This window comes from Camelus ferus, chromosome 11 (assembly GCF_009834535.1).
Source record: "Camelus ferus isolate YT-003-E chromosome 11, BCGSAC_Cfer_1.0, whole genome shotgun sequence".
Taxonomy (NCBI): Eukaryota; Metazoa; Chordata; class Mammalia; order Artiodactyla; family Camelidae; genus Camelus; species Camelus ferus.
In genome coordinates, this window is record NC_045706.1 from 69,766,776 (window position 1) to 69,779,069 (window position 12,294).

The window sequence follows — 12,294 nt, forward strand, 5'->3', positions numbered from 1 at the left end:
TGACAGAGCATCTCCCCTCACGGCTGTCAAGCCATCTGCATTGATGGATGGCTGAGCCCCCACAGTACTTCAGCACAAAAATTGATTTAAAACCCTGCACGGCACACACATACCTACTTAGGAACCAAAAGTGCTGCGACTTGAGCCTCCTGCTGTTCTGTTGCTAAGTTTCATTCCCTCTCCTACAGCCTGAAGTAAACCAGATGTGATTACCACCATCCGTGGGCTTAGCTGAGGCATTAAAGCATTTCCTTAGTTCGGTATTAAAATCACAGCCTTAAATACATTCCTTTGGGCTGTTTTCCAAAATATTTGCTTGGCAAATACATTCCAGAAATGCTATATGGTTTTCTTTCTTTCTTTTTTTTTTTTTTTGTCCACATAGAGAATATTTATCTCAAACTCCTGTCCACGCCACAAAGAATGTCTTTCACATCTATTTGAAATAGAGTTTTCTAAGTATTCGTGTTTTCACGGAAGTGCTGAGTCCTGCAGTCATTAGGTAACGCCAACCAGCGGAGAGGCACAAATTAAGACACTGAAGGTACATCTTGACTACTCCATAATACAAGTATTCATCCAAATATGCAAATTATATGGTTACACCCTGAGTAAGTGAGCATTTCTTTTAAAAGCATCCAGATGTTGTAAGTGGTAAAGAAACATCTGAAATATTTAGATGTCTTTAGGTCAAAATGAGAAATGAATTTTCTTCAAGTATCTGCATGCTTATTACACAGAAGATGCCGAGAAACAAGCTCTGAATAGACCCATTAACGGAACTGAAAAATATTGATGAAGAAGAAATGCCCTGATAATTCTGGAACGTTCATTGGCCTGAGACTTCTACGTCACACGAAGGGTGATCTTTAGAAAGCTGCATTCTCTTTTTTTAAAAAAATTTAAATATTTTGTTTTGGGGGTGTTGGGCGGGAGAAGAAGTAATTAGGTTTGTTTGTTTACTTACTGGAGGCGCTGGGGATTGAACCCAGGGCCTTGCGCATGCTAGGCACGCACTCTACCACTGAGCTCTACCCTCCCCCATTGGAAAGCTCTATTTTCTTACTCCATGATCGTGCGAGAGAATATGGACTGCCTCCCCTTTCAGCACACTTTGGTTGAGCCCCCAGCATTGAATTAGGCCAAACTCTAACTAGAAACTTCGGAAGAAAAATCTATTGGTAAGTAAGGATCACAGTATCACCAAGTACTTAATCTCTATTTAAAACGAAGATTCAGATTCTGGAGAGAGCGGCGTCCAGCACTAAGCTCCCTTTGCATGAGCAAATGAAGACAGAGCCCAGCTGGGGGGTTTCCATTTCAGGGGATGCGCCCTGGGAGCTGCCCACTGCTAAGAACTACTGAACTCCAAGGAGGACAGAGTCACATGCCAACTTTCCTCGGTGTTCATTTTAGATTAAAACATTTCTGCATTTCTAAATGTTTTTTTGTGCATGGTTTTATGCAACTCTGAGACTACCAGAATTACCGGTAGAGTAATTTGACAGAGTCTTCATTCATTCTCCGGAAATGTCAACTCCTGGATTGAAAAAAATCTCAGCTACTCAAAGGAGGCCCCTGCCTGCTCATGAGACAAGCCGCCTGCATCACAAATGCCGTAAGTTCATCCTCGCCATCCAGGTGGTGACCATCCCCTGTCGATCTCTCAGTGTTCATCAGTGAATGACAAGGAATTTCCAAGGTGGAAGAGACTCCGAGGGCCCTGAGGTGGTTTTCCCCAGAAGCACTGAAGTATTTTTAATTAGTAGAAGAAGTGTCACAGTTAGGCCCTGGAGCACAGAAAGTGGTTCCGTAATTTTCCAAAAGCAGGGAAAGCAGGCAGATCAGAAGAGTCTACTTGCTTTCCTAGGGCGGGAGGTTGGCAAGCTGAAAACATTAATTAACCAAGAGAACAGGCAGGAACCGGCTAACCCACGGCCCAGAAGCCCCCTCTCCCCACCTGCCAGCTTGTCCCGAGGCTCTGTTTCCTCCCTCAAAGGCGGGGACCAAGGCCAGGGCCAGAGCGCAGCCTGGTGAGCCCAGAACTTCCATTCTTATTGCTTGAGTTGCTTCTTAATCTATTTCTGCCAGTTGTGCCTAAAATTCCAATTTTTTAGAATTTTAATACATACTACATAAAGCAACGAAACACTAGTGTGAAAAGGGAGTTCTTGTCTCCGTTGTAAACCAAGTTGAAACCCCTGGGAAAACTCAATTAACATTTAAGAGAGGGCAAGCATGGGGAAGGCTGAGGACTGCTTTGCAAGTGCTCTTGGAATTTCCAGTCCACTTGAAAGAAGCGCAAACTGGAAATTGTCAATGACGCCTTATTGGCAATGTTTCTGCGTGGAGGCCCATGTGAAAAGCCAGCCGGTAAGACCTCTACAAACAAAATGCCTTGGTTTTACATCAAATAACTAGTAAATGAATGTGTGCTTTCGGTTTTAAAAAATAAAGTTTAAAATGCACACGTATCATGTTTTTATGATTCTCTGGCTTTTTAATTAATCAACCAGTTACTAAGCCTGACGGCATCCTGATTGCTCCAACTGGCCTACTCTCAGGGCAGGGCAACTGGGTTTGCGACACAAAATACTAAATTGTAGAGAAGGTGGAACATCTCTTCACGCTCTAATTGTCTGCTTTCTCCCCAAAGGAGCCAAACAAAAAGAGTAAAACTGTTAGCAAGTCCAAACTCGTTCTGCTCACCACACAACTGGCCAGTAAATCAGGAGACGAGGTGCTGGGGCAAAGAATAACAACTTTATTCAGAAAGCCGGCAGCCCGAGAAGAGGGGGGACTAACGTCCCAGAGAACCATCTTCCTCAAGTCAAAATTAAGGCTCCTTTTCTACTAAAAAGGGGAGGGGTTGTGGTTGGTTGTTGGAAACTTCTTGGTGTCGGAATCCTTTGTTCTTGCAGCTGTCCGTGAGGGTCAGGTCATGGTGCCCCTGTGAACCTCCCACAAGACAGACGTTATTCTCTGTTCTGCACCGTTTTCTCTATGTGAATGGCAAAGTGTTAAAACTTTAGAGGCCAGAGCTTGAGAATGGGCTGCCCTGCCTATTTCAGGCTCTGGGCAACATTCTTTTACAAAAGGTGCAGAAGCAGCATGACTCAGCACAGGAAACAGAGCACAGGGTGACAGCCAAAGGAACAGATCTAATACGGAGTCGGATTTGTTCCTGCTGATGACAGCGTCATCTGATGACTAAGTGAGCATTTTCCCTAGGGGGCTGTCCCGCAGATTCGGAGGTGGAAGAGCTGTCAAGAGGACACGTAGTTCAGGACTTGTTCTTTTTACGCTGCTTAACTTAACCTTTGAGAGCTCAGTTGAGCCAGGAAGTGACAGAGAAGAAAGAGAATCGGGTCTATGGCTGCCCTGACTGAAGAGGAAGCCCTCTGACCACTAGAGATGTTTCTAGAATTAGCGATCGGTTTCAAACAGTGAGGACACCTGTCTTCACCACAGAACCCCTTTCCCAGCTATCTTTTCACATGACATGGAGTAAAAAGGAAGTGGGAGAAACTGACAATACTGTTTGGAGACCTCTATGATTTAATAAATACAGCAACAATGCATCTTATTGCTAATTCCTTTCATTGCAGACATTGTAACGCACTGGCCACTCAAATGCTGCTGGGTGAGGTGGCTCAAAGCTGCTGGGCCTTTAGGGGACCTCTTTTGCCATGGGGAAGAACAAATCTGACTCCACATTAGATCTGTTTCTTTAGCTCTCACCCTGTGCTCTGTTGCCGGCACTGAGTCGTGCTGGTTCCGCACCTTTTGTAAAAGAATGAAATATACAGAGTAGCCCGTTCTCCAGGCTCTGACCTTTAAGGTTATAACACTTTCCCATTCATATAATGATAAAAAGTTGCAGAATAGAAAATAACATTTGTCTGGTTGGAGGTTTACAGGGACACCGTGACGTGACCTACGTGACAGCTACAAGAACAAAGGATTCCAACAGTTTGCAACAACCTCCCTTTTTAGTATAAAAGGAGCCTGAATTCTGACCTGGGGAAGATGATTCTCCCGGACATTAGTCCCCCATCTTCTAGGTCTGATGGCTTTCTGAATAAAGTCATTATTCATTGCCCCAAAACCTCGTGTCCCGATTTATTGGCCAGTTGTGCAGCGAGCAGAACGAGTTTGGACTCGGTAACACTTTGAGCCTCTTTGGTGGCAGCTGCCGGCTGGGAAGGGAAGCAGCTGGAGTGAGAAGTCAGGGGAGAGGGAGGCAGTCCAGGGAACTCTGTGGGAGGGGGGCCTGCTTCGTCGTGAAAACAGAAAGCTCCCCAGCAGGACAGGCTGCAGACAGGAAAGCAAGACTTACGCAGGCATAACGGCCAGAACAGGGAGTACAAACGCACAACTTCAGAGCAGAGGAAGCTGGCTCACTGATTTCCCCAGCTCCTGTCTGGCCCCCATGTAATTTCTGTAATGTCTATAAAGCAGGGCCAGCAGCAGCTGATTGTTTCCAGAGTCCGAGGAAAAGCCTGCAGGAGGGCTGTAATGAAACCGAAAAAGAAGAGGGCTCCTACCATTTGAGGAAGCGCATGCTGAAATTGGCCCTTCGCCCCACGGCCGGCTTCCTCTGTAACAAAGCCCACAGCAAATTACTTTGCCTTAATGGGCCCAGCTGTAAAATGGGGGAAACGGTGCTGAGAAGCCGGGTGGGACCGTAAACACAGCCAAAGCTTTAATTAATGGTAAAGCACTTGCTATAACCAGAGTACAACCGGAACACATATAACCACGCGGGACAGATAAGCACAGGGAAGGCTTTGAAAATCCATCTCCCTGTGGACCACCGTAAGAAGGCAGCGATTTTTCATGGAAGATTTGGGTTAAAAAGAAATTGACTGCCTTCGGGGCATCCTGCTTCAAAAGAGAAACCAGTGCAGGGTGGCCAGACCCAGCAGGGAGTTCCACACCCAAGCCAGCGCAGGGCTGCAAAGCAAACAGGGACTGCAGCCACACAAGAACCCAGACTTCAATGGCTCCCCGGAAAACCCAGGCAGGAAAACAAAAACACCTTCCAAATGAGACCCCGGGTTATCGTTTCTCTGCGCCTCAGAGCCTCCATCCAAACAAAAACAAGACTTTTCTTTTATTGAGCCTTTCTTTTCTTGGGTATCTTCCACTAATTCACTGCTCACTTCTGCTTCTTGATAAAGGAAGCAAGCTATATTATTTTTAAAAAAAGGTCTTACCGAGACTTGTGACTTCCAGAAAGAGTGATACACACACACACACACACACACACACACACAGCACAAAGACTAAGCCTCTACCATGTATGTATCACTTTTAGATGCATTATTTTTTTAAATCTTCACAACAGCATCATGAGATAGTTTTCGTTATCCTCATTCTTCGTCTTTTTTTTTTTTTAGCAGATAAGGAAATGCAACCTGTAAATGACCTAGAAGCCTTGGGCCCCACCCTCCCTACCATACCGTCTTCTGATAGCCCTGAGCCAAATGCAACTCGTCCACAGCCTCGTTTTTACATAGGTAGGTGCCATGTTTTTAATCGTGATCACGTTTGTAATGTTATATACAGTAAAGATTTGGGGGTAAAGTGACAGATTCAGACACAGTTCTGCTACCACGGCCAAGATGCAGAATAGTTCTGTAAAAGGGAAGAAGAAATCCAACTCCATGTGAGATCTGTTCCTTTGGCTCTAACCCTGTGCTATTTCCTGTGCTGAGTCATGCTGCTTCTGCACCTTTTGTAAAAGAATGAAATATACAGGGTAGCCCATTCTTGAGGCTCTGACCTTTAAGGGTGTTAACACTTTCCCATTTATATAACAATAACAAGTTGCAGAATAGAAAATAACATTTGTCTTGTTGGAGGTTTACAGGGACACATGACCTGACCCACGCGGACAGCTGCAAGAACAAAGGATTCCGACACCAAGAAGTTTGCAACAACCAACCACACCCCCTCCCCTTTTTAGTATAAAAGGAGCCTGAATTCTGACTTGGAGAAGATGGTTCTCCAGGACATTAGTCCCCCATCTTCTCGGTCTGCTGGCTTTCCGAATAAAGTTGTTATTCCTACCCCAACATCTCATCTCCCTGTTTACTGGCCTGTCATGCAGTGAGCAGAACAAGTTTGGACTTGGCAACAGTTCTCTCACATACTCTCCCTCAAAATTCCTTCATGTCACCCTCTGTGATCAACCCCTTCCCCTAACCCCAATTCCTGGTAACAATCAATCTGTTTTCTGTTCCATAATTTTGCCCTTCCCAGAAGATAGCTACCATCTTAACACTCTGGCTACCCATGAGTTCAAAAGATGCCCACCTTCCTCTGTGAATATCCACCCAGAAGAGCAATGCAGGAACAGCACGTGGGACAGGGCAGGGCACAGGATGACATGGGCACCGTGAGGAGGGGAGGAAGGAAGGAAGGGAGGGAGGAAGGGAGGGAGGGAGGGAGGGAGGAAGGAAGGGAGGGAGGGAGGAAGGGAGGAGACTTCTCCCACACAGTTGGATCTGCTGAGTCAGGTGTGACCTCCAGTGGTGTCCACTGTCCCAGCAGACCCCACCACAGACCTGGCTTGGGTCCTGTCTGTCCTGGCCCTGAGCTCCCGGGAGCTCACTTTGGAGAGTCAGTTCTACCTTCAAAGACCTGGCCCCAGGGCCTGCAGTTCCCTTCACCCAGAGCTCCCAACCCTTTCTTCCGACGGCACATTCCTCTGCACCAGAATATTCTTTCAAGCTGCCCAACTGCAACCGGTGGCAAGATTTCAACCAGTCTACCTAGAGTACTGGCAGCCAGGCGTTGGAGGAGGGTTCCACCTGCAGCACCTCAGCTAACAAAGATGTTATCATCCTCTATCGTTCAGCGCAGAGCCTAATGTTATGAGGCCAGCAGGGTTCCAGAGAGTGACAACAGCCTGCTTTCTCAGAAGGTTATTCAATCCAAATACAGGATCAAGTATCAATTTTCCAAGCAGTCCAGAAGGCAGGGACTGTCACCACACGGTGTCAGAGAGTGTGTGCTCTGTAAAGACCATGGTCTAGCAGACAGGACGGGGAGGCCCACCCAAATGGGGCAGGAAGGGGGGGGCTTTCCCTAGTGAGCCGTGGCAAAGGCCCTACGAGGAGGCACAGCTAACATCACGTGTGAGATATGAGCGTGAAGTGACACGTTCCTCCAGCTTCGCCCAGGAAGATTTGTTTTCTTTAATATTCAGATCACTTGGGAAGCTGGCCAGAAAAGGGCTCTGAAGCCTCCTATCATGGCACTAAAATTGGAAAAAAAATTCCTAGAGCCCTTCCATTGAAAGGGTCTTCTTAGGGTTAGAGGGGAAAGTGTGTGAGAGGGGAGGGGAAAGAGGAGAGGTGAACCAGGGGCGGCAGGGGAGCGGAGTTAGAGACCTGGGAGGCAAGGGGCAGGGAACTCTTCTCTGTTAATCTAGGTCAGCCTTGGGGTAAAGTAGTAAATAAATCTGCACATTAATTTTTAATGCATATATCACAGATTAAGTATTAGGTTTTTTTTAATGAAAAGAGAAGATTCTAATAATCATTATGTTCTTGCTTTGGCAAAAACAGTTAATGGAATATACACATATATTTGATTCTGAAGAATAATGATATATTGTAAGATGGATTCTAAATATAGAATTAAATATCATATATGACATATAATATATAGTATATATAACAATATGTTGTATATGACATATAATATGGGCCATAAATATACAGTAATTACACATTAAACTCTATATTTGAACTAGAACCATGAAATTAGAATAAAAAAACTAAACATGCCCAAAGTTATTCTTTTCGCTCTTCTATGTTTTAAACAATTTCTACAAAAATTCTACATAAATCTGTAATTACATTGAAGAGTTATTAAAACTTTAAAGAGTTTGGGTGGTTCATTGGGAAGCCCACCCACTATTGCTGCTCTCCCAAAGCACCCCTCAGAGTAAGGCCCCTACTGAGACTATGAGGATGGACAGACCTCTTTCTGTTCACTGCCAGCACAGTGAGGAGAGGGGGTCAGGTGCACCTTCCATTCTTCACATGCTTGCAAAGGGGTCTTCCTCTCATCTTCAGAGTGGAGCCTGTGGGGGGTGGCCAGAGATGTTGTACAAGTACCTCCCCCTAAGTCATCCACCTGCCTCGCGTCCTCTGCAGACAGGCTGCCCCTGGCCTCCTGGAGCTGCAGGCTCTGGATAAGCAACCGACAAGCTTCCAAGTCAGCTTCCCACACTTTTCCAAGCAGCGGACACTTGCAGCTAAAACACAGAGGAAACAAAGACATAAAAATGAATTCAGTGATGTTTCATCGTACCAACTCAACAGCTTGTCTACCTGGCTAATGGTTAGCTAGTCATCTTAGAGTTAACAATGTCATTTTGCACAGTGATGCAACTTCAACCAGAAGACTCAGAGGGGCCAAGTTTGTACACCATCAAGTAACAGGGAAATAAGTATTGTCCTTCTTAGCTACTTGATCTGCAAGGACATCCAAGAGCTAAGGATTTTTGCAGACTTGGTGGCCCAATACAACACCCGCTGTGCTCCAGCTCTGCTGGTTTTCTTTGAGTTCCCAGACCTGCCCAACTCCCCTGGGGTTAAGTACTTTTTCATGTACGATTTCAACTGCCTCCCCTACCATTTCCCCCTCCCAACACACACTCACCAGGTGATGTAAATGAGTGAAGCAATGCAGGGGCAATATAAACCGTAACGACTGATATTCAGCCTCAGTGGCAGAAAATAATAGAAAGGAGTGAACTTTTGAGCCCTTTATCAGCTCAGACCAAGTAAAGCTATGCAGAATATAGATTCAAAGTTCACAAAAATTTTGATTTTTCACGGAAAGCCAAAAATTGGGAATTTTAAATGAAAATATGTAGTTTTCATCCATCCATTCAGCTTTAAGCTGGATGTTTTTATACACCTATCTTCCACTTAATAACCCTTCCTTCTGCTGTGTCTAATCTGCTATTCAACTTATCTCTTGTGTTTTCAATTTGAGTTACTTTATTTTTCAGTTCTATAATTTCTGTGTGATTTTTTGAATATATTTCAGTTCTCTGCTGAAATTATCCATCATGTCCTCTATCTTCCTGAACATATGTATCATTATTTTAAAGCCTGTATCTATAAATGATAAATCCAGAAGGAAAAAAGAAAGAACGAGGCAGAAACAATATAAGGAGAGCTCTTAGCTCAGCATTTTCAGATAATTGACAAGGGACATCAAACTACACACTCAGGCAGCATTATAATCTCAAAGTGGGGGAAATCAAAGATAAAACACACTTAGGTTCATCTTAGTGAAACTGCTGAACAGCAAAGAAACAGATCAAAGCTCTTAAAAACAGCAAGGGGGGAAATACTAACAACTATATATAAAATAGATAAAAACCAAATGTCTTCTGTGCAGCACAGGGAACTATATTCAATATCTTGTAGTAAGCTATAATGAAAAAGAATATATGTATGTGTATGTATGACTAAAACATTATGCTGTATGTCAGAAATTGACACATTGTAACTGACTATACAATTTAAAAATCAGAAAAAAAAACAGCTGGGGGGGGAAAAACAGACATTCACTTCAAGACAATAACATGGGTGAGAGAAATGGATGCCAGGAGATAATAAAGCTACACCTTTAAAATAGTGGAAAAAACCTAACAATCTATAAATTACACAATTATTTTTAAAAGCCTTCAAAAATAAAAGTAAAAGAAAGATATCTTCAGATAAATAAAAACGGAAAGAATTCCTTGGCAACACATCCATGATAAAGGAAACGATCCCAGCTGGAAGCACGGACATGCATAAAGGAAAGAAAAACAATAAAAAGACTAAACATGTGGGTAAATCTAAGTGAACAGTGATGCAAAAAATGGCAATAATAATTTATTTTGCAGTCTAACATATATGAAGAATTAAAATACATACCACCCAGCCTAAAGAGAAGGAAGGAACAAAAGGAATTAAGATAGCTTCAAGTCCTTGTGTTGTCTGGAAAGTAGTAAAGTGTTCATTTGCATTAGATTTTAAAAAGCCACAGATTCATATTGAAACCCTTATGGTAGTCATAAAACTGAGATTAAAAGAATGTATAACTGGCAAGCTAATATGGGAGAAATATTCCTAAATTTAAAAAATACTGAAGTCTTATTTTGATGAAAGCAATAAAGACAGGAATAAACATGATACAGATAGGGAAAATGGTAAAATATAACTATTTATGCCCAAATATATTAGGAATTATATTAAATATAAATAGGTAAATACTGTATTTAAAAGGCAAAGATTTTAGACTAGAATAAAATAAATCAAAATCTAATTACATATTGTCTATAAAAGACACACATTAAATATAAGACACAAACAGGCTTCAGATAAAAAGATGGAAATTGTATGTCATCAAAGTATCAGAGATAAAGTATAATGGGAAGAGGACAGTCTTTAAACACATGTACTACGTCAACTGGATTATCACTACAGGGAAAAAGTCAAATCATGATTATTGGCTCACATCATCCAAACATCAATTTCAGGTGCATTATAGATGAAAATGTGAAAGATAAAAGAATAAAACGTTTAGAACATAATGCAGGCATACCTCGCTTGTTTGTGCTTCATTTTACTGCACTTCACAGGTAGTGCATTTTTTTTACAAATTGAAGGTTTGTGGCAACCCTGTGTCCAGCAAGTCTGTCAGCGTCATTATTTTCACAGCATTTGCTCACTTCATGTCTCTGTGTCATATTTCGGAAGTTCTCACAATATTTCAAACCTTCCATCAGCAGAAAGATTATGCTGTTACTCGTTGAAGTTTTAGCTGATGGTTAGCATTTTTTAGCAATAAAGTATTTTTTAAATTAAGATACATACCTTGTTTTTTAAGACTGCTATTTGCACACTTAATAGGCTATAATATAGTGCAAACATAACTTTTATATGCACTGAGAAATCCAAATATTCATGTGACTCACTTCATTGCGATATTTGCTTTATCGTCATGGTCTGTAGCCGAACCTGCAGTGTCTCTGAGGTGTGCCTGTACAGAACATCTTTATGACTTTGCAATAAGCAAAGGTCTCTCAAACAGGATATAAAAAGTACTAACTATAAAGAAAACACATGATAAATTTGACTATTAATATTAAGAACTTGTATTCATCCAAAAACACCACTGACGGAATGAAATGGTAAGCCACAGAGTGGAAGAAATTATTTGTTAACATATACAACCAATGAAAGACTGATTCCAGAATATAAACAGGACTCCTACAGACAACTCACTTTTTTAAAAGGGTGAAGACTTGGACAGACACTTCACAAAAGAGGGCATCTAATTGGCCAATGAGTAACTTATAAAAAGATACTCAACGCCATTTATCATCAGGAAAATGCATATTCAACTACAGTGCGATGTACTGTACATTCAACAAAATGGCTAAAATTTAAAATCCTGACAATACCAAGTGTCAGGAAAGGCGCAGAATTATCTGTACTCTCCTATACCGCTGATAGGAGTGTACACGAATGCAGTGTCTTTGAAATCTCTTTGACAGATGTACTAATGTTGAAAGTGTCAATCGTATGACCCAGCAGCAGATTGCCTAGGTATACACTCATGAAATGCACACACGGTCAGTTCTCATTATTCACAGTAGTCACGTTCTGTCACCTCACCACTGCAAGCACTGAATTAGCAGATGCTGAAACATTGCTCCCAGGGGATATGCAGGGTTAGAGTCCCATGAGCTTGTGGTGAGAAAATTATCATCAACTGATTGATTTATAACCTTGTTTTATGTTAGTTTCTGTTTAAAGACTCCTTATTTGATATAAATCGTTGATTCACTAATACTGGACTCTCGGTCAGGAGCATCGTAACTCAGTTCTGAACAAAGCTTACCTAACACATGTGTTTTCTCCACAAGGCACGTCACAGCCCTCCTGCACCTGGGAACACCAGACGGCACCTCAGTGCTATGCTGGGGCCACCATTTGAACAGCAGAATCACCAAGAAAAAGCACAAAGATGTGGGGAAAAAAAGGCATTAAGTAGACAGCAGAAAGGACACTTTCTACAGAATAAGAACTATAACAAGAAAGCAGGGCATTGCCTTGTTTGACCTCACCTGGGATCGTGTGCATCAGAGGACCCAAGTTTTCAGCCACTCTGGCCACATCCATGAATGACCTGTGAAAGGTCTGTAGGTATTGATTTTAGGGTCACAAATAAATCTGAGTAAGTAGACAAACTCACACATACAGAGTCCAC

The 12,294-nt window shown here is 42.6% G+C and overlaps 1 protein-coding gene across 5 annotated transcripts in view; it reads right to left on the bottom strand.

Moving 5' to 3' along the window:
- TSNAX (translin associated factor X) overlaps window positions 1–12,294 on the bottom strand; it is a 393,490-nt gene that overhangs the window by 24,372 nt on the left and 356,824 nt on the right. For all 5 annotated transcript variants that reach the window (XM_032491816.1, XM_032491821.1, XM_032491819.1 and 2 more), the window contains one exon: window positions 7,996–8,272. In XM_032491816.1, coding sequence (XP_032347707.1) covers window positions 7,996–8,272 — 277 coding nt within the window. The remainder of the gene's footprint in view (window positions 1–7,995; window positions 8,273–12,294) is intronic.